This window comes from Beta vulgaris, chromosome 6, assembly GCF_026745355.1.
Source record: "Beta vulgaris subsp. vulgaris cultivar EL10 chromosome 6, EL10.2, whole genome shotgun sequence".
NCBI lineage: Eukaryota > Viridiplantae > Streptophyta > Magnoliopsida > Caryophyllales > Amaranthaceae > Beta > Beta vulgaris.
The window spans coordinates 66,153,216-66,176,405 of NC_079207.1; the positions used below are offsets into that span (position 1 = coordinate 66,153,216).

Below are 23,190 nucleotides of genomic sequence, written 5' to 3' on the forward strand. Positions count from 1 at the left end.
TGTGCCAACCCAAACTTCGATCGATATTGATAATGATTATAAAGTAACCGATTCAAACATATAATGGATCATTCCAACTCCACCTGAATCCAAACATGACCTGAGCAGACCCAAGCCTATTCAAATCCAACTTGATCCGCACAAACCCATTTGGAACCCGACTTACGTCTACCAAAAATAGATTTGAGCCAAGCCGGAGTAGTCTGAACCATGCGCAACCAACAACCGAGTATACGTTGGTCGGGCTTGATCCGACCTAAGTGGGTCCGACCCAACCCACATTCTATCCAAGAAAAGGTTTGATCCCGTACAATTTGACCCAAACACATCCGACCCACCTCGAACCAACCTAGACCCACCCAATAGACCAGATTGACACCCCTACAAATGATGTGTGAGAGAGACCCAAAGAAAAAGAACCAAAGGAAAACAATGAACTGAGAATCCAGAATACTCTGATATATGTAAATTTTGAAACTGGAGATGTCTGTTCAGAGTAATATCCAGAGACTGCCCCATACAAATGCCAGAATCTAAACCTTCACGACAAATGCAAAACACAAAATCAGACAATGATTTTAACATGACTAGCCAAAAATATTTCCAGTTTCCATCAGAATGTTATGGAACTAAACACACAAGCAACACTTAATTTCAATGGCGGACAATCAAAGAACACAATTCTTCAGCCTTTGTCGAGAATATGGGTCCCCATCACTGTACTTAAGCATAGTTCAAACGGAATATATCATTCTGCACGCAAAAGCTTCCTTGTGGTGTTGGCATCAAATGGAACATCTAGCAGGGAAGAAAATTTGGGTTAGTAAAAGCAATAACTTGCCAGGTGAAGGCCCTTAGGCCACATATTCTCTTCATTTCATTATTCGTGAATAATAATAGTTCGAAAGCATCACAAACAAGAAAGGTGTCAAAGACAAGATCCTTTCGATGACAAGCAACCAGCCATGCAGCATAAGTCGGAATAAAGATTACACATATGTACACCGAGCTGAACACATAAATCTAGTCATGCCAGAAAGGTATACACAAATACTCTAAGCTCTTAGTAGAATAATGCATAAGCCAAAAAGATCATGATCAAGAATAGTCACTGAGTCACACTGCATGTCATTTCTCTTGCAAAGCCCACGTATAGAGGACTAACCTACAGAAAGAAAATCAAAAGGTTTTGATTTATATATTTCTCGTTTACAAGAATAAACACTGTTATGTGCCTCAGAAAAGAAAATGTACACACTGTCATGTGCAAACTACAAAGGAGATAACAGTATGACGAACAAAATGCTGATCCTCGTTCACGTATAAGGAGGAAAAAGGATTTTCTCAACGAACAACGATTGGTTGGCAATTTATCTAAAACAAAACTTTTTTGTATGAGAAACTCAGATGACATCATCAAGAAGCAGCAAGCTCGATATTACTTAAATTCACTTAACAGTTAACACTCTCCTGATCCCCTTCTCCCCCCCCCCCCCCCCCCAAACTGCAATCCAAGAAGGTGATTTGTGCATGTATGTGATATACTTTTGAAGTAATTAGCAAAACGCAATCCCATACTCATTCTCATAACACAAAATGGGTAACGATGAGTAAGCTACTAAGCCCAAGGACATGATAAGATCAACTTATACAACAGAAAGAACTAAGCAAACTTTGAAAGGTACTTTTAATTGATGCCTTTTCACTTTTCAAGTGCGAAATATTGAAAGGCACACAGCAGATTAAAAACGATACAGTTCCTTTTCGATCGATAGTTAATCACATACTATGGAGTATGGAGTATGGAGTACAAGAACAAGTAAATCTGCAAAAAGAAAAGTGTTTGAGCGTGCATGTGTCTGTATATATATTGCAGGTCCTTACTCTTTCTTCAATCTTCAAAATACAGGAAAAAGTCCACAAACAGAATACAGGAGAACATGCTCTCTCTTTCAAGCCGAATAAAGAGAGAAGACATTCTGATGTAAACTAGCAATTAGCAACAAATGACAGGCTTAAGGAAAAATTTTGATCCCGATCTATCAGAGTCACTTACCCCACCCTCTCCATCCTCCAGCATACTTAGACAATCCTACCCAGGAGAACCTTATATAAAATTACCGCGCATTAACAGCAAAAATGGCAGAAGCAATATAGTGTGTTCGTTAAAGATGAGAACTTCATCATTTTAACCTAGCCAGGGACAACTATCCACTTGACAATGTTCAGACACAAAAGGGCAGGACAAAGACCCGTCCAACAATGTGTGTGACATCTAAACAAGCTTGTGCCTAGAATACTACATACAAAAGATCCTAATGCCTCAATTGGTTCAGTGTCAATGAGCGAAAGAAATTCATTCACCAAGGTAGCCAAGTAACTATAAAATAATATATGTCTGATATCACTCAAACAATCTCAAAAAGTCATATAGTAACATATTTGCATTAAGAACCTATTATAAGGACTCCTTTTTACTTTAGAAATCTCTAGCTATTTACAAAAATATAAAGGAATGGAGTAATGAAAAAACTCTATCAAACTTCTCATCAGCCTTGAGAAAGCAATTCAGCTCATTAGTACATCAGAGATGGCAATACTAGTCTCCTATGCTAAAACAAATGAAAGATGTACAGAACTTGACCAACAATACAGCACTATATGGCACAAAAGTAGGACATACTAAACAAAGATATGAGCATATGTAACTAGATTTCGAAACCAAAAGAAAATAGAAAACTTCTAGACGACCTTGGCTAAATGTGCAAGTTCTAATAGTAACTCAGTAGTAAACAAAATACAGAACAAGTGGAAGAAAAGACTTCAATCGGCATGAATCTTTAAAGGCTATTCTCGTTTCACTTCCCTTTTCTTCTACCATAACCCTTATCTACAAGATTGACAGTGATACTAAAACATGCATGGTCATCTAAAGTCATGACCTAGGAATAAGTATCCATAAATATTCATCCAGAACAAACTCTTGTATTGACAATTTTAATTACAAGGTTAACATTAACTTAGAAGTAATGCTCACATCAATCCAAAGCTCCAGCAACTCAATCAAGAAACTAACCAGTAATCAGTTAATAACAGCAAGTTCAGTCCAAAACTATGTTTCCTGAAACCCTAAGGCCTAAGGTATATGGATTATCATTATATAGCTGGATAAAAGCTACAACCATTCAGTTCAAACTACACCCAACCAAGCAATGAGTATCCACATACACTGAAGCAAAAATAAAAGCCCATTCATGTAATCGGTCAATAAAATTGTAATTCCAAGTGATCCATGAACAAAACATGCATCGTCGGACATTAGACAGAAGCCTGTCAAAAATCTAAAAGATGAACACAAGCATAACCTAGCAAAAAAACATAAGCGATTCAGTATGAACCGCTTTTTTTAGCTTAAAAACCACAACAGATCCTAACATCACCGCAAATCCACCATAACATGAGCAAAAAAGACATAAAACCGATTCACCAACAGCACACCAGATCAATAATCGTCTATTCGTGTAACACGAAAGCATAATAAAACGGAACTGGTGCGTATAAATGTGTAATCTCACGACATCTGATAATCTCCGTCAACTAAAACCTCCGAGAAACCCTAATTTCCAAAGCACTCATGATTTCACCATACAATTACCAAGTCCACAACAGTAACAACAAATACAAGAGAATCATCATTAAAACAACAAATCAAACAAAAAAAAACACAATCAACGCAAAAACTAAGAACCTAATCAATCGATTTCTCATAATCGTAATCATCATCAACAAATTCCACAACAATAACCAAAAAAAACCTCGAAAACTCAATACCTGACTAAATTTGAGAGCATGCTGTTCACCGGCGAGCTGGAGGTTACCGGAGACGAAAACAAGCATACCGCCAGAGCCAGAAGGCTGACAATCAACAGTTGTGATGGAGTGTTGACACTGCTGAAAAGGAAGGCTAGTGAGTTTAGCAGTGATATTCTGAGTACCTTGAATTTTCTGCCCTTCGAAGGTCAACATGGATGAATCCTGGTATAAGTTCGCTAATCCTGGACGATTCGCATCGAAAGTTGAGTAGTAGTGCTCTACAAATGCTTTCGCTACTGCATCTGGATCCATTTTTGTGCCCTAATTTCTTCTCTCTCTCCTCTCAAGGAAAATGAAGATCACAGAGAGTGTAAATTGGAATGAGTTTGGGTGTTATTGGTATGGTATAGCCTTAGATTTACGCAATTGGGAGAAAAGGGTTGAGGGGAGGGGCGCGGATGAGGTTACAATATAAAATGATTTTTTTTTTCGAGGGTATGTTCGGTAAGAGTAGATTGACGATGATGATAGAGAGTATATCCGATCCTTTTGTATCTATACTAATAGATATTAAAATGCGTTCTTAAGCAAGGAATGATGTTACGTGGCGCCTTCGTTTGTTTGGAGTATAGGTAAGATTCGATCCCAAGATCACACACATATATACTAATGTATTAACCACTAAATCTAGATTTTAGTGATACTTAATGTCATTATTTCAAAGCAAAATTTTAATAAATGAAAGATATAATTTTTCGGGGCGTAGCCCAGCCCTAAAAACTAGTTAGTTGTTTATAAGACGATATCAATTAAAAATTAAATGGTGTTTACTTTTAACAGGTTATATTAAGATTTTTTTAGATGTTACGTTTAGTTTTTTAATTTTTGGATTAGTACATTAAAAGTTATATGATGCTAGATGCTTATTTTGAAAATTGATGATAAGAAATGTAAAGTACACTTGTATAATTACTTTTTTTTTTTTGACGAGAACTTGTATTATTACCTTGCCAAAGACTAGGTTATTGTAAACGCAGCTAACGACGGCAAGTGTTTTGGAGTGTTTAATCTTGTGTATTTCGTATCTCTGGCGCAAGATATATACAGCCCTAGAAATATACATGTCAAGTGCCACATGGGCCTAACTTACTCCCTAATTCATATACATAACAAGGAGCCCAAAGCTAATACAAAACATGGTAAATATTCGCTATACACGTATATAATCCAACACCCCCCCTCAAGTTGGAGCATGGGGATTACTAATGCCCAACTTGCCGAGCAAATGCAAAAATTGGCGGGTGCCAAGAGCCTTGGTGAAGATATCAACAAGCTGCTCTGTAGTAGAAACATGAGAAGCAGCAATAAGACCAGCATTGATAGCGTCGCGAATGAAGTGGCAGTCGACCTCTATATGTTTAGTCCGTTCATGAAATACCGGATTTTGGGCGATATAAAGAGCAGATTTACTGTCACAGAAGAGAGAACAGGCACCAGGGGAGGAAACGCCCAGACTACGAAGAAGAGCACGGAGCCACTTAAGTTCAGCAGTCACATCGGCCATGGAGCGATACTCGGCCTCTGCAGATGAGCGGGAAACAGTATGTTGTTTGCGAGTCTTCCAAGAAATAGGAGATGAACCAAGGAAGACTAGCCAGCCGGTAACAGAGCGACGAGTCAAGGGGCAACTCGCCCAATCAGAATCACACCAAGCACTCAGATGCAGATCAGATGAAGAAGACAAAACAATACCTTGGCCAGGAGACCCTTTTCAAATAGCGAACAACCCGAAGGGCAGCGTCCCAATGTTGTTGGCGAGGCTCATGCATAAACTGGGCAAGCACATGAACAACATAAGCCAAATCAGGGCGAGTAAACGCCAAGTAGATGAGGCGGCCCACAAGGCGCCGATATTGAGCAATATCCGAATAGAGAGGACCGTCTGCCCGAGCTAAGTTATGATTTTGCTCGAGAGGAGTATCCGCGGGGCGAGCACCCAAGAGCCCCATTTCAGAGATAATATCCAGAGCATACTTACGTTGGGTCAAGAAAAAACCATCGGGCCCACGAGCAACCTCAATACCAAGAAAATATTTCAAGAGACCCAGATCCTTCATGCGAAAACACTCACCAAGATAGGTTTTAAAAGCAGAAAGAGCAGCAGGGTCATTACCAGAAATAATGAGATCATCAACATAGACAAGAATATTGAGTCGAACAGAACCACGACAATAAGTGAAGAGAGAATAATCAGAGTAAGAATGAGAAAACCCATACTGGCGCAGGGAGGCGGCAAGTTTGGCAAACCAACACCGAGGAGCCTGACGAAGCCCATAAAGAGATTTTTGGAGCTTACAGACTTGACCAGGATAACTAGTAGAGAAACCGGGAGGAAGCTTCATATATACCTCTTCGTCCAGATCACCATGAAGGAATGCATTATGGACATCCATCTGATGCACTTCCCAGTCGTGAGCAGCAGCTACTGCAAGAAAAGCTCGAACAGTCACCACCTTAGCCACAGGAGCAAAAGTCTCATTGTAGTCAATCCCCTCCACCTGATGGTTTCCCAGAATAACCAAGCGAGCTTTGAGACGTTCAACACTGCCATCAGAATTATATTTGATTTTGTATACCCACTTACAACCAAGAGCTTTCTTCCCAGGAGGAAGAGGAGTCATAACCCAGGTCTTATTATCCTCCAAAGCACTAATTTCCTTCTGCATTGCCTCCCGCCATCCAGGAGACTCCATAGCTTGTTTAAAACTAGCTGGTTCAACACCCTCTTCAACTGCAGCAAGAAAAGCACGATGGCGCAGAGAAAAATTATCACAATTCACAACATGAGCTATAGAATAAGGAGTAGTACCTGAGGGACTCGGAGTATGTAATGAACCTAGAGAGGGGCTTGTCACATCCACAGAATGCACCAAATAATCCTTCAACAACACATTGGGCTGTTTAGCACGATGGCCACGACCCATAGGAGGATCATCATCAGAGACCTCATCAGAAACAACATCACCACTAGAGGGCCCAAAAACCTCATTAGAAACAACATCACCACTAGGGGCTGCACACGGCCCAAGTGCAGCGTCAGACGCTGGGCCAAACGCGGGCAAAGTAAGCGCTGGACCCAGCGCTGGAGAGGACACGGGATCCGGCTGAGGTGGATCAGTAGGAACGAGACTGGGCTCAGCGGGGTCGGGACGAGGTTCAGTAGGGCCTGGACTAAGTTCAGTGGGGTCTGGGCTAAAATTTGGGCCGTTGGTGGAGCGGGGTAAATTTTGTGGTTCATCCGAGAAAGAAGAGAAGGGGTCAGAAGCAGAAATAGAGGAGGAAGTAATGTAGGGAAAAGAAGTCTCAAAAAATTGCACATCACGCGACACAAACATGTCCCCAGTCTCCAAGTCATAAACTTTCCACCCTTTCTTCCCAGTAGAATACCCAAGAAAAACACATTTGCGACCCCGGGGAGCAAACTTATCCTTTTTGGCTTTTTGGTTATGAGCAAAACATAAACACCCAAAGACACGTAACAGATCAAAATCAGGAGGATGCCCAAATATCATTTCATAAGGCGTTTTATTTCCCAAGACACCCGAAGGAGTGCGATTAATCAAATGCACAACTGTGAGAACACATTCACCCCAAAAATCAACAGGTAAATTAGCCTGAAACATCAAAGCTCGACTCACATTCAAAATATGGCGGTGTTTGCGCTCAACCCTCCCATTTTGTTTAGGAGTCCCAGTACAAGAGGTTTGAAAGATAATCCCACTTTGGTTAAAAAATTCCTTCATAAAATTAAACTCAGTCCCATTATCACTCCGAACAACTTTAACAATGGCATCAATTTGACGAGATATCAAGGCAAAGAAAGAATGAAAATAGTGATCAACCTCAGTTTTATTTCGCAACAAATACACCCACACAGCACGTGAGTAATCATCAACAATAGTCAAAAAATAAACCGCTCCACAGGAGGAGGGTACACTATAGGGCCCCCACAAGTCACAATGTATCATTTCAAATAAACAACTAGCTTTATTCAAACTAACAGGGAAACTATCACGAGTCTGTTTAGCCATAGGACAAACACCACACACATTATTCAATTTCTTCTTAGAGGTACTAGATTTTATAGCAGGAAGCATCTTCACAACTCTCTCCGAAGGATGACCTAACCTTTGATGCCACAAGTCAAAATCACTAATGTCAGGCACACTAACTGCTTGCACCATAGCCACCTTGCGGAAGAAGTAAAGCCCCCCTCGCCGTTCACCTGCTCCAATCAGAGTCCCTGAAGGTCGGTCCTGTATAGCACATAAAGAGGGAGTGAATTGGACAACACAACAATTATCACACACCAAATGAGAAACAGATATCAAGTTGCAATGAAATGCAGGAACAAATAACACATCACGTAAAACCAAACAATCTGTAAGATACACATCCCCTTCCTGGGTAGCCATAACCGAATTTCCATCTGGAAGGCCCACAGGGCGACCTTGAACATCACGCACATTGCTCAAAAGAGAAAGCGTGCCAGTAATATGATGCGAGGCCCCTGTGTCTATAATCCACTCCGTAGCACATGTCTCACCTGTCATTCGCTCAGTCAAAGGCTGCTCCTTGTAATTCATAAGTGTCATAAGGGCCTCCACTTGCTCGGGAGTCAGACTAGCAAGTGGAGTACCTCGGCCATCCGGTGCGTCAAAAACCCCGTCACTTACAGCGTGAGCTCGAACAGCCCCCCCTGCACCACGCTGCCCAGCAGACCCAGCCGCACCTCCAGGCCCAGCAGCACCTCCATCACTCCGTGTCGAAGAACCAGCGACACCCCCATCTCCACGGGCAGATTGACGAGCCCGGATACGCTCCTCATACCATGGCGGATTGCCATGAATTTTAAAACATGTGCCAATCTCGTGGCCTTTTTGTTTACAGTGAGGGCAGGTTAGTTTGCTCTTATCAACCCTTTCGAGTTTCCCTTTCCCACGCTCACCTTGTGCATATAAGGCATGTACGTTGTCAGTGTTCGGTCGCCCACTTGCCATGGCTCGAGAACGTTCTTCTTGCACAAGTGATTGATAAGCGCGGTTAATGTCGCCCAAAGGCTGCTGTGAAAGTAAATTGGTCCTCACAGCACCATAGCTTTTACCATCCAAACCGATCAGGAACTGATGAAAAATTTCATCGTCACGATCTTTCGATAATTTCAACGCCAATTCACATTCACATTTATTGCACACACAAGAAGGCAACGGCTTCAACCGTGCCAACTCATCATATAGTCCCATAAGTTTCGTGTAATAAGCATCAATGGTCATGTTCTCAGTTTGTTTACAATCTGTAATTGCTCCCTTTATTTGTTGTATGCGCGGCCCGTTCGCAACACAAAACCTCCGCTCAAGATAATCCCACAGGTCCTTCGCATTCTCATGTAAGGGTCTAGTGGCAGCAATTTTTGGTTCCATACTCCGCAGCATCCATGACACAATCATGGAGTGAACCGTATCCCAGTCAAGGAGAGCGACAGGTTCGCTCGGTTTTGAAATCGTACCATCGACGAAACCGTATTTCCGCCTTGCGCGAAGCGAGAGAGTCATCGCTCTGGCCCAACTCACGTAATTTTCCCCAGTGAAAACAACATGAGTAATCATGTTTCCGGGCTGGTCACCGGAACCCAAAAAATATGGCGACGAAGAATTCACCATCCATTCATTCTTCGCTCCTTCAATAACCTTTTTTTCGTCTCCCATCACGACAAACAGAATCCGACGATTCACGCGGGTGATGCGAGAATTCCGACGAGATGAAGAGAAAAAAATCCGACGAGTACCGGTTATTATTCCGGCTCTGATACCATGTAAACGCAGCTAACGACGGCAAGTGTTTTGGAGTGTTTAATCTTGTGTATTTCGTATCTCTGGCGCAAGATATATACAGCCCTAGAAATATACATGTCAAGTGCCACATGGGCCTAACTTACTCCCTAATTCATATACATAACAAGGAGCCCAAAGCTAATACAAAACATGGTAAATATTCGCTATACACGTATATAATCCAACAGTTATAAAATATATGAGGGCATTAATTTAGCTAGAGCAAAAACTACTACATGATGAATGTTGATGAAGATGTCATTAATATAGATGTCTTTATCTCGCATCTATGCCTTTTATGTAATTAGAGAGGGTTTTTCATATTGCAAATTTTTATAGGTGATGTGTCTTATTATTAGTTTATGGTTAGAGTTGCTGTAAGAACTGCTAAGGTAGTAATGATGTCAATGGCTAATGCATATATGTGTTACTAACAAGCACAAATTGACTTACTATAATGCATATATGGGGTTGATTATAATTCACTTTGTCATTTGATGTGCAACGTGTCAAAAAGAAGACAAATCAGGTTTAAAAATGATGGCCTTATAATTTTTGTTTAGAAATTAAAATATGGATCTAAATTCAAAGTCAATCTACAGGCCTCTCGACACCACTTTATGACCCTAGGATGTTTAATGACTTTCATATAGTATGATATGACCAACCATGAAGCATCTCATGGGTTTATTGTCAGGGTCCTGAAATAAGATCCAAAATCAGTAATTTAACCTTCAGATTGTCTATATGTTGGGGTTATTTTTATGATTTCATTTCAAGGCCAGCAATGTTAATTATTCAAAAAAAATTCGAGGGCCTTGCGAAATTTTACAATGGCTCTCGATTGGTTAGGACCTTTTACATTGCCTAATAATTACCTTTGACATCCTCTCTTGTATAGTCCAAGTTCAACCCGAAATAGCTCCAAAATCATACGTCCGTTGTTAAGCATGGAAATGATTTCAATTAGCATCCTATGAACCTAGTGATATATTATTGTTTCGGTATATGCCAATTCTCGAGTGGTTGACAACCCTTGCTTACCTTAAAATGTTTTCTACAGCTTGTTTGTTATACATTCCATTGAATCAGAAAGTAGCTACGAAGGCTAGCAAATGCCTGCTCTTATGCGTGATATGTTTTCGAAATGTTTTCTCGAATTTTGTCTCAAAATGTGAATTAGGCTTTAAATTTGGCTATTTTGAAGCTATTCGTAGAATTTTCCAGACCTAATGATACACTTTGTCCATGACCTCTCAAGGGTCTGAGAAGGCTTTGGAATGAATCTCAAAAGGTTGGAACCCTCTAGATTGTATTAAAAATATATATACGATTTGTTGCGTATATCTCTCTTTTAACCCCCAAAATAGCTATGAAGATCATCATATGCTCGTTATTAAGCATGAATTAGCTTTTATAAGTTTTCCAATGACGCAAAGATTTATTCCATATGATTTGTTGCCCGAACCTCAAGAATATCTGAAAAGGGTGGCTTATATGTTTCAAATTTGGCTATTTTAGGGTTTGTATTGATTTTTTTTTGTAATCTGTCGAAATTTATTATCTAACATCTTCTTGAGAGCCTTGTAAGGCACTAAAATGATTCTTGCGTGCTTAAAACCTTCTACATTGTCTTGAAATGTCTTCTAAACCTTATTTAGTATATATCTTATTCAAATTTGATTATATATTTGGACTAATTTTTAATTTTTCGGACTTGACGATGTTTTTTGTTTGGGAATTTCTTGAGAAACTCGAAATTACTAAGGATGATTCTTAGGTGGTTAGGACTTAGGATGTCAATGTTTCCTAAAAAAATATCTTCTAGAGGTAGTTTTGTATATCTAATGTTCAACCACAAATATACCTCTATATCATTTTCCACCATGTTCTCGTTTCAACTCATGCATATGATTTCAATTGTTCTCTTAAAATACATATTTGACTAAATCTAAAGAACAAATCAGTGCATTAAAGTTTTTCTTTTACTTTTCTGTCCATTCCACTTTGATTTCTCATGGTTGAAAGTTTGCTGCGCTAGTGAAAATTGTGAAGGAGATCACTGTCAAACTTTGTATTCTGCACTGCAATCAAACTGTATATCTGCATTCAAATTACTGCAACTTCGAAGTGAAGCTCATCAGTAATATTGCTTGCTTAGTACATGAAAAAGAACATCACCAGAATTTACTCACATTTCTAAACTAAAATTCGAATATATACAACTCACAAACTGTACTAGAGCATACAGATTCAATAGTTACATTCGAATGCTGTTTATATATGACTATTTCTCCTCCCTATCACAAATTCAGTGAGTAAAGGAAATGTGACACTATATTACAGGATAATCTAAGTCTTTTTTATTCGAGTAATCTATACATGGCGCATCCTTTACACGCTCTGTCAATATGCAAACTCTAACCTATATGATACAAACATATATTATCCATTTGTGGATCACGGCACCAACCCGAGAAATGAAAATCCTTCCAAACGCCCTTCGAGAGGAGCTAAAAAGTAAAAACTCAGATACAATCCAAATGAGGATCAGGGCACCAGAGCCGTGTCATGCTAATCCTTCCAAAGCCATTGAAGAGCTATGAACTCAAAAAAAAAGGTTCGAGAAGGCCCTTCACTAACCTCGGGATTTCATTCATTCTACACGCTAGCTCACGTTGGAAAGAATCTTATAAATATGTTAGTACCGGCAAAAGTAATCATATGTGTTACCGATCAAGTATGGTGTGTGTCATCCTCAATGTAAAACCAATCATTTTCTGCAGGTTAAAACATGAAAGTGTAAGTGAATGAAATAAAGACTACTTGTAATTTTGGCAATGGATGAACAGTAAACACCATGTGATACTGTATCAAGATTTGAAGTAAACACTGAAACATACACTCTTTTTCGGGGTCATTAAGTTTTCAATTTTGATTGTCAAAACTTGTAAGCAGGTTCTCCAGATAATTCATTATAAAAGTCAAGGCAGCGATTTTTCCAAGGCAAATATTGAGAACTAATACGGTCTTACCAACTAAAATTACCTTGAAATAAATCGTTACCGTAAAGTAATTGCTAAGACTTGAACATTGATGTTTAGATAATTGGTTTTCATTGCTACTTGCTGTACGCTTCTTAAATACAAGCATGTGCAACTACGGTCATGTTCACTTCAACTTAAATAAATAGGTGCAAATTTCAGTTTTAATCGCAAAAATCAGTTACTAAAACTGCACAAGAAAAGATCACTAGATAACAAGAAATAATAAATTTTAATCAAAAAACAAATTAGTAAAGATAGTTTTAGCCAGTAAAGATAATTTTAGCCAGTAAAAATCAGAAGTAAAGACTGAACAGGTGTAGAAATATAAATCAGAAAAGTAAACTACAAATATTTGTTTTTTGGCTTCCTAATAAAACTTCACATTCTATAGAGCTTAAGACCTGTTTACCAAGGCTTTGTTTGGTAGGAAGGATTTGGATGGAAAAGAAAGGAAAGGAAAGGTAAAAACAAACTTTCTCATGTTTGGTAAAAGAAAATAAGAGGGGTTTGATTGGAAAGGAGAGGAAGTGGAAGGAAAATAATACTCTTAAATCCTTGCTTTCTTTTCCTTCCAAAATCGGAGGAATTTGACTGGAAAGAAAGCTAAGAAGCTTTTACCTATGTTTTCTTATTTCCTTCCTTCCCTTTACTAATGACAACCAAACATGTGATTCCTCTCAAATCCACTAATTATACCAAACATTAGAAACTACAACTACCTTCTCTTCTATTCTTTTCCTTTCTCTTCCTTTCTTTTTCATTCCTTTATTTAAAAAATACCAAACAAAATGTAAGAGTATAAATGATGAAAATCTTACTTTTATGCAAGATAGAAGACCAATTATGAATCCTGAAGCATCCAGCAGGCAAGAAGCTTGCGCTTGTGTCGTCTGAGGAACTCTCTGAGAAGTTAAGAGGCCTACTCATTGTGATGTGTTTTCGCTGAAAAAGCGTGACACTTCACGATAAAGCTGTTCCGCTTCAAATGGTTTTGAGACATACCCATCCATTCCACACTTTAGGCATTCCTCTTGAGTAGCTTGGATAACATCTGCAGTCATGGCCAAAATAGGCACATGCCAGTGAGAAATGTTTGCAAAGGCTTCAGTTGTTGCTTCACCATGTTGGATACGCTCATTGACATAATGCTCTCTTCCACGGATTCTTTTAGTAGCCTCAAATCTGCATTGCATATATTCCATATCAGTCATCTGTGGCCTACAGAGCACAGGCTTCAAGACACTATATATATACTATTTTGTGCTTGTGTTATAGGATTTTGAATGCACGGATTCTGTGGTATTAGTCTCAGTAGGAGATCTAGAATTTTTTTGAAGTGGGTTGTACTACAGTGCTGAACAAAAGAATGCCAGATAAGAAAAAGAAACGAAGGTGATCCTGATCGTTAATGTTAATTATGGTAAAAGAGAAATTATTTGAGCCAAGCCACTTTCCATGAATTGTACATATATGATGAGCTAGTAATTATTATAACCACTCAAGTAGTGCCCAAACTCCCTTGCATGTGAGATGTGCCATTGATATACACTGTTCTATGGTATTAGTACACATAATTCATTCTTTTGTTAAGGACCACTTAAAGTTTTTGTAAGCCACATTGCTCGATAACAAAAAAAATATATACTGGCATAGAAGAAAGCATCTTTAATAGCAGTGGAAAAATACATACCCATCCATCTCTGGCATCTGGATGTCCATGAAGCAGGCATCAAAATCATGTGGTGGTGAAAGCTTCTCGATAGCTATTTTGCCATTATCTACACAATCGACCTCAGCTCCATACTTCTTTAAAGCGCCAGCAGCCACTTTGAGGTTGATACTATTGTCATCTACAACAAGAACTTTTCTCCCACGAAGAAGATGGATGAGTGGTAATATTGGCAGCTGTCCGTTGGGGGTGTTTCCTTTGTTTCCAACACCCATGACTCGTTGCAATGATGCAGCCACCATGCTTGCCCTCAGGGGCTTCATGATGATACAAGGATTATCAACACCACTAGCAGCATAATTCATTCTAGCACAACTTATACTATTAGTTAAAAGAAAAAATTTAGGCGGCTTTCTCCCATTCTTGACACTTTTCAATCTATTGATCAATAAGGAGTCCTCTTTGAAGTCCTTGTTCCACACTTCCTGTTCAATAAGCACCATATCAATGCACGGCTTTCCGGTACTGATAATAGCAAAACCTTGGTTCAAATCTGAAGCTACTTCGACATTGATACCAAGTCGACGGAAATGATATCTAGCCACCTTCACTCGAACTTGTCTTGGGTCTATAATCAATGCTGTCATGCCTTGAATCTCAGCCGATGCTAAATTAATTTGATTTTTCAATAGTTTGTTCTTTATTTCATTAGAACTTGAGCAACCATTGCTAAAAGTGGCAGTGAATGTAAAGGTAGAGCCAAGTTTGGGCAAACTAGCAAATCCAATCTCCCCATTCATTAAGCCAACCAAGCACTTGCTTATGCTCAGTCCTATGCCCGTGCCTCCATTTCTAGGACCCACTTGCATGAAGGGAGTGAAGATGCGAGGCTGCGCTTCAACGGGGATGCCACAACCTGTATCCTCGACTGAGATAATTAGGTTGACCAGATTATTGGAGGAGGACAATGCCAAAGAATTAGTAGGTGGTATATCTGTAGAGAAAGCTTTCAATCCAGCCCAGCTTCTGCGTCTGTCTGCGACAGGCAAACCACTTAAGGTGTTCCTTGGTGATAGCTCAGTTTCCACCTCAATTGAATCTCTCACCTCCTCCACAAGATGGACCGTCACAAATATGTGTCCTCTTTCTGTGAACTGTCACAATGAAAAAATAAAACTAATTAGGCAATATATTACCTAAATTAGCAATTCTTAAACAGATTGGTTTGCTTGGACAGAAAAATGCCTCAACTTTATAACCATTCTGCATCATGAAAAAAGTTCCTTTATATCTACGTGCGAGCTTATGAATATACAAAGCTTAGCTGTCTTCAAATGCTTTATAACAACGATAAGAAGCTTGTCCTTCTGCTTATTACTTACTTTAATCGAATTTCCCATAAGATTTGTAATAATTTGGCGAAACCTTCCGGGATCACCAATAACCAACTCTGGCACTTGCTCAGAAATGTAGACTGCAAGCTGAAATGCCAAAATTGAGATCATAAATTTGACTCCGGAAAGGAAATAAAACAGAACATCATGCACTGCAAGTTAAATAAACCATTGGCAGAAAGGGTTAATGGTGGTTACCTCTACTCCTTTCCCTTGAGACTTCCCTGAAAAGAGGGATAGCACATCATCTAGAATTGCCCGGAGATCGAAAGTAACAGCTTCTAGCTCAAGTTTACCCGCTTCAATCTTTGCCTGGTCAAGAACCTCATTGATAAGAGAAACTAGAGCCTTTCCACTGGCCTGAGCTGTCCGTACATAATCTTGTTGAGTTACATCCAAGTCGGTGTCCATAAGCATGTGAAGCATTCCTGAATAGTTTAATATGTATATTATATTGTACATTCCCATTCTCATATACTAGGCTGAGAGAGAGAGAGAGAGAGAGAGAGAGAGAGAGAGAGAGAGATTTACAACAACCATTACCTAGAACACCATTCATGGGGGTTCTGATCTCATGAGACACAGTAGCAAGGAACTGTAGGACACACAAAAAAATAATCAGTTTTAGGCAAAACAGATAGCTTGAAGAATTGTTGTTTAGCAGACAACAAAAGAAAACACAGAAAAGGTGTATACCTGGGACTTTGCCACGTCTGCTGCCTCAGCTCGTTTCTTAAGCTCCATCATCTCGTGGTAGTCATCCTCCACTTTGGCAATCCTATTTACGGTTGCATGGAATATCTGACCAACAAGTAATGCAATCACTAGTATCCCAACAGCAGTCGTAATGGCTAACCACGGCCAAGGAGGTTTCTGTTTAAATCTGCACAAGTATAGAATATCATGACCAATGAAATCTAGAGTTGATGTCTATGACAAACAGCATAAGTTTTAAAACTATCCCTCACAAGCACCATTTTACAAGGAAAATCACAGTCCAAGTTTTCGTGTCTCACCTACAACGCATCTCATGCCTTCTAAAAGGATCTCCAAAGCTCAGTGGGCTCACGTGCTCGAGATCATCACCAGATACATTCGAACCATACATGCTGATCGGGTGCGAGCGGTTAGTTGTGTCATACACATTTACAAGTATAGTCTGTTTGCTGGCAAGCTGGTGAAGTAACTTCTCCACCAACGATTCTATGTCAAAAACCCCTCCTAGATACCTGCCAGAAACATTTGTTTATTATCTTCCATAATATGCTTCGTTCTAGAGCAGCTTTGGATGTTACAAGTAGTTTTGACACGAATACTATGTAATTCACAGGCATTTAACAGAATACAGATCAATACACCATCAAAATTCACATTTTGCAGGAATATGACAGGTCGCATAGTAAGTGTAGTTATAGAAATGGTTATACAAAAAGACAGGATTATGTTTCACATAAGGCAGAACTCTGAGACTCTGACCTGTTGAGATCTCATGATCTCCTCATCCTCTGTTGACAATGGCTACAGTTAAAAGGTATCTTCTTCCACTTTGCAGCCATTACCACAAATCCACAATCACAAGCATGGCTTTCAATATTGTTCTATATGTTGCAAACTGCTACCTCATGTAATATAGGATTAATAACAATTATCAAAATCTAGTAAGCATCACACCTACGCCTTGCTAAAAGAGAAAGCAGAGGTTAGTATTAATCCTTCATTAGCTTCTTAACTACGTACAGGGAGCTGAATCATATTCTTTTTCTTGTTTTAAATTGACTATTCGACTTAATAAGCAGTGTTAGAAACTCTTTTCCCATTCCGCTCAACAAAAGTATCACAAAGACAAATTACACAACCTTAGGATAACTCTCATGTACTTGATAGAAGTCAGGATAATTTCCAGCTCAAGGTATCCATGGAATAATTTCCTTTCCATTTTTTCTATTGTGCACAATGCTAAAGAAAGATTCTCTAGTTGATGTCACTTGATGCTTGCGGGAAATAAGCATCAAACATGTGGTTTTTTATTCCCGGGAATTTTTTAGGTCTCAAAGAAGTAGGAAGGTACTGTAGGATGTAGCTCGTATACAAGATAGCAAAAGGAACAGTCATACATACCCATCAGCAGCCTGAATTCGTTCATCTGGGGTAGCATTGGAAGGAAGATCTCTTTTATACACTGCAAAAGTTAAAATAACTCCAAGGCGGCCTGTTTTGAGCAATGGGAAAGGGGCGGTGAGAACTCCCTTTCCAGATGCTCTTGCACGCAATACATTTTCACGATCCTCCTACCAATACACAAGCCAACCAAGATCAAATTACCAAACAGTTACTTGCTGACGAGCTTTTGAGTTCAAATGACCATCATCAATCACAGCTCAAATGGACTCAAAATATACATAGATCATGGAAAAAGCATAGGGTGGCACAGGAAGCCAAGAAATAGGAATTTACCTTTCCAGAAAGCACATCCACAGAAACCACATGTTTTATGATATCTTGCGCAAAGATGACAGGGGCATACTCTTCTTGAATTGGAGAAGACTCCAGCTTTTCCACAGCATAATCATCCTTATGAACAGGTTTTTGTTCAACAGTATCCATCCTCTTAATCGTCCAGCCGTGTTGCTTCTCGAATTGTTCTCTTTCAGAGTGGAGCACTTTCACAGCATATGCAACCCCGCTTGTTAGGGGGCGCTCGAAAGCAGTTCTCTCAGTGTATATTGCAAAAGTTCTCTGTTCAAAGTTCAGCTGAGTTAGATACTGATGGCCTAATACTGGCGATGAGATAGGATACGTATAAATCCAGAATTAATCCAAAGGAACAAAGAATCACAGATCATATCCTAAAATCTGAAGAAAAAAAGTATCACCACCCAAAGGCCTATGCTATTCTTATATTTTTACCAGAGCAGCAGCTATCTCTTGTAGGGTAACTTACACAAATAACCAACATACCTCATTTTTTGGAATCATATACTGCAATGTCGGATAACATGAAGAGCTTAGAAGAATTTGTACTGGATTTTCCTATTCCTCAAGCCATCCTAAGTGAAAAAGCTTCAAATTCCAATTCTACCGTAGTTAGCATCTAATGGCCTATTACTAGAGCTAGCAATATTTTACCCAACACAACAACACGGTTGTAAACGATACAACACAAAAACAAAGTTGCTCACAGAAACTCGAACCTGACAGAAAAACATGATATCAACAGGAACCCATCGCAATTGACCAATTTAGCATATTATGTAACTATTCTACAGCTTATTTGGTTTTTTATATATTTTATGAACCACCTAAAATCAACATGAGACCAAATACAACCTGTTTACCAGAATTGCCTGCTCTACTCAATACCAGCAATGAGATGGAAAATATGCAAGTTTTGAGTTAAACTCAAGAAAGAAATACAACATCCTCAGGCCACTAGCTCCTCTAATAGCGGAAGTACAAACTTTTCAAGTTAATCACTGTAAGAGACCCAAATAATACTCAGTTTAATGGTATCACATACTGCAAAAGCTTGGATACTCAGCTCACTAACATAATAATTATACCCATTATTCCTAATTACTTTTTTCATAAAAGCCATTTACAGATAAATGACTAAATGTAAATCTGATACATAAATGAAGCTATCAAAGCAGCAAGGTGAAATTTCATCAGAAAGAATGACCAAGGAGCAACATACTTCACGGTAAAACAACAAACAAGGTTGAAATTTTTACCTGATCAATAGCAGATGGAAATTTGCCATGGTGAAAAGTAGAAATTAAGATGGACATAGCTTGAATATGATTCATACTGACATTAAACTGATCCTGCAACATCCTAGCTCTCTCATCACACATACTTGCTAGAGCTTCTTTCCTCTTTTCAAAAGCTTGTGAACTCATATACCAGAAGATTGATAAACAAACTATGATCCACAAAACAACCCAAGCAACTAATAACTTTTTCCACCATGTTTTTCTCAACTTTTTTGACCCAATATAATGGTAATAGTGATGATGGATCTTGCAGCTACTACCAATAATTTTCTCCCACCAATCACTCAAAACTTTCCCATCATCACCAACCAAACTAGGCTTAGCATCCATTAACCCACCATTAATAAGCCAATTCATGGGGATCACAGAGATAAACCAACAACATATCATTAGAAGAACATGGCCCACCTTAAACCCAAAACCAACAATATGAAGCAAACTCATCCACAGTAGTATCTCAAGAGGCAAAATTCAGGTGGAATAGAGAGAAACAAGGACACCCAACTCAAAAAAATAATCAAATTTTGAAGAGAATAATAAGTGCATAAAATAAAGAGGGATAAGAATATGAAGAAAAAGGGTATAACAAATTTAAGCTAAGATGAGCTCTCACACCCCACTTTTCCTATATCCCACCACTAAGAAACAGATTAAAGACCAGAAAACACAAGAAGATGCCAACTTATCCTCCATCAAAGTATTAGCTACCAAAATTATACTTTTTTTTATAAAAAAAAAGTGAGAGAAAGTGAAATAAATGCAACAAGTAGCAAAATTAAGCAAGAAAAATTATACCCCAAAAAAAATTTAACCAACCCACAGAAAGAAAGAGGAGAATCAAGGAATCCCAAAAACAAAAGATTCCAAATTTCCTTTACCAAACAGACAGAATTTGGGCTTATCCTCTTAGTAACCAACCACAACCCAGATCAAGAAATGGGTGCAGGAGCACAAAATCAGGAAAAATTAAGTAAAACCCAGAATTTTTTTTATCAAATTTGAGTAAAACCCATAATTCATATTTATTTTTTCAAAAAAGTTGCAATTTTTTACAAGGAAATCTAAAGCTTATCACCAACTTATCTGTCCTTTGGAAATCCTAAAATTTGGAGCATCAAGCAATAATTAATCAAACATGTGGTCGGTTGTTGCAGATTTTGACACTTTGAAAGCTATACAAATCAAACTGAGGAAGAATTGGGAATCATTTGTTAAGGTTTAGATTACACAATAATTCAAGGGTATTATTTTTTGAGAGTGTTTTAATACATATAGTTGAAGAAGAATCTGCTACTAGAAAAAGAACAAATTTTGTAAAAAATGACCAAAGCATATGATATAGTAATAAAATCTAAGAAATAACTTCTAGGCTATAATATATAGTAATAGTAGTACAGTAAAAAAGAAATAATATGTTATTAATGGTTGTGGAAATGTCTGCTAGCAACAAGCAATTATCGGTGTATGTCCATTACGTCCAAATAAACTATTTCTAAATTCGTTGAGATAATATCATAGAATTGAAGTATATATTATATTATAATTTCCTTAAAAGATAATACTTCATGTATAATAATTGTAGGACAAAGAAAAGATTGCATATTTATGTATTTTTGTGTATCCGTTTTCACCATATTTTTATTTTTTTACTTGGTGCTAACTGCTAAGTGCTAACCTATTTGGCTATTTTCACCGTAATACTTGAGCACTTTGCTATTAACCTTATTCTTCTTTTTCGTCTTACAAATATGATTGTTTTGCAAGCTAGCTCGGAGGTCGGCATGAATTTGACCCGACCTGCATGAGTATGTCAAGTCTAACATGAGCCTCTTCTAGTTCGGCACGACATGAGAGGCGCAATGGAGTCATATAGGGATTTGACTGTATAATTTTGTATAAATATGATGGATCGCACTACTTACTGACCAATCTAATTTCAAACAAAAAAGAACATAAAATTTTGAGAGGACTCCATTGACTAGTGCATGAGTCATGACCCCCTATTTTAGTAATTTGGTATGAACCTGACACTATAGGGTTATTCACTCGTCTATTTCAATGTCGAGGTGTGTCCAAGTCTAATTTTGCCTTATACCCTTCATTGCCTTTAGTTTTTTATTATCGGAATATCTCGATTTTAAAACCCAATTTTTGTCATAGACAGTCATTTTGATCCCTTACAATGTAATGATGTTTTGAATCAGACTTTGGCTTAATATTATAATTAAGAAGCACTTGCTATAATTAGTGATTGAATAGTGGACGTGTGCCTACACACACGTTGGAATCTCTCGATTTTAAAACTCAATTATTATCACATATGTGTTTTTTTGGTATCCCTTACAATGCATAATGTTTTGAATCAGACTTTCGACTTACAATTATAATTAAGATACACTTGCTATGATTAGTGGTTGATGTGTTCTCCTACACAAACACACATTCTCTCTCTACTAACCAAATCTAGCAAAATGAAATAAGAAAATAATATACATATTCAGATTTTAGGATAATAAAAAGTATATATTTTGATTTTTAATAAATTACTAAACATAACATTAATAACCAATTTTATTGCAACAACCGATAATACCGTAATTCTTTTCTAACACTAAAATTAGCCAAAAGAACATTTTCAAATGAGACTCACAAGTCTATACTTTTTTAAGGTACATATAAAGTACTTGATCCACCTATCTCAAGCTAAGAGCTCAACACACACACCTCATCTCCCCATGGGATTCTCATCACCAATTGCAAGTACTATTTGTTACATATAAATAAAAATTGAAAGGAAAAAAATGGATAAGGTACTAGGAGATCCTTCTCATAATTGGAACTCCAATAATCCAAGCACATAATAAAAATATATTTATATGCAAAAATAATTACCTAATTCTTTCACCTTACCTAAGTTGTGTTTTTCTTGGAGAGATTCCAGTTCGATAAGACTCTTCAACTTACCTAACTTCAAAAAAATTCTTTTAAAACATGAAAAAGAATGTGTACTTAATGATAATCTATACTAATATATTAAAAGACGTTTATAAGAATGTGTATGTGCCATGTGGCACTCTACCCTAAGGCTCTAATGTAGATGCTCTATTTTCATGTCAAACCCCTTAACTAAAAAAATAATGTTTTGTGGTTAAAAGGTATCGAATACATGACCTTTGAAAGGTAAAATGAAAGTTTAACCATTGATCCAACGACCAACCTAACATCATTGTTTAATATTTTAAAATAAAATATAATAAGGTCTTTAATTATATCTCACTACAAGATTACACAAGTATTTAGATAACTAACACATTAATGGTAATAAAAATAGACTATTGTAGACATAAACTCTTACTCCAATTTTTTTGTATTTTTCAAATTATGACGTCAATTTTTTCCTCACAAGACAAAATTTACGAAAAGAAACAACTCGGGGCATTGCCCGGGACACTCGCTAGTTTAATCTAAATAGATCATTTAGTTCTATGATATGTTCTTATGTGAGAAGTTATCAGGTGCGTTTATTAAAATAAAAAATGATATAATGATGGAAAGCTTAATTCTACATACATCTAGTGCTTCTTTGGTTGCAATAGAAATTAT

At 37.9% G+C, this 23,190-nt stretch overlaps 2 protein-coding genes across 2 annotated transcripts; both read right to left on the reverse strand.

Moving 5' to 3' along the window:
- Positions 1-433: 433 nt before the first annotated feature.
- Positions 434-4,262, reverse strand: LOC104897546 (nuclear transport factor 2B). The gene is made up of 2 exons (XM_010684439.4): positions 3,832-4,262; positions 434-798 (listed from the first exon to the last, which is right to left on the reverse strand). Exons 1-2 carry the CDS (start codon positions 4,123-4,125, stop codon positions 724-726), a joined length of 369 nt encoding a protein of 122 aa, XP_010682741.1. The 5' UTR covers positions 4,126-4,262; the 3' UTR covers positions 434-723.
- Positions 4,263-11,881: 7,619 nt separating this feature from the next.
- LOC104897547 (histidine kinase 3) lies at positions 11,882-20,945 on the reverse strand. The gene is made up of 11 exons (XM_010684440.3): positions 19,546-20,945; positions 18,269-18,550; positions 17,933-18,102; positions 16,831-17,043; positions 16,511-16,697; positions 16,358-16,409; positions 16,013-16,242; positions 15,803-15,901; positions 14,442-15,574; positions 13,570-13,933; positions 11,882-12,484 (listed from the first exon to the last, which is right to left on the reverse strand). The coding sequence occupies exons 1-10, from the start codon at positions 20,029-20,031 to the stop codon at positions 13,675-13,677; spliced, it is 3,111 nt and encodes a 1,036-aa protein (XP_010682742.1). The 5' UTR covers positions 20,032-20,945; the 3' UTR covers positions 11,882-12,484; positions 13,570-13,674.
- Between the last annotated feature and the right edge of the window lie 2,245 nt (positions 20,946-23,190).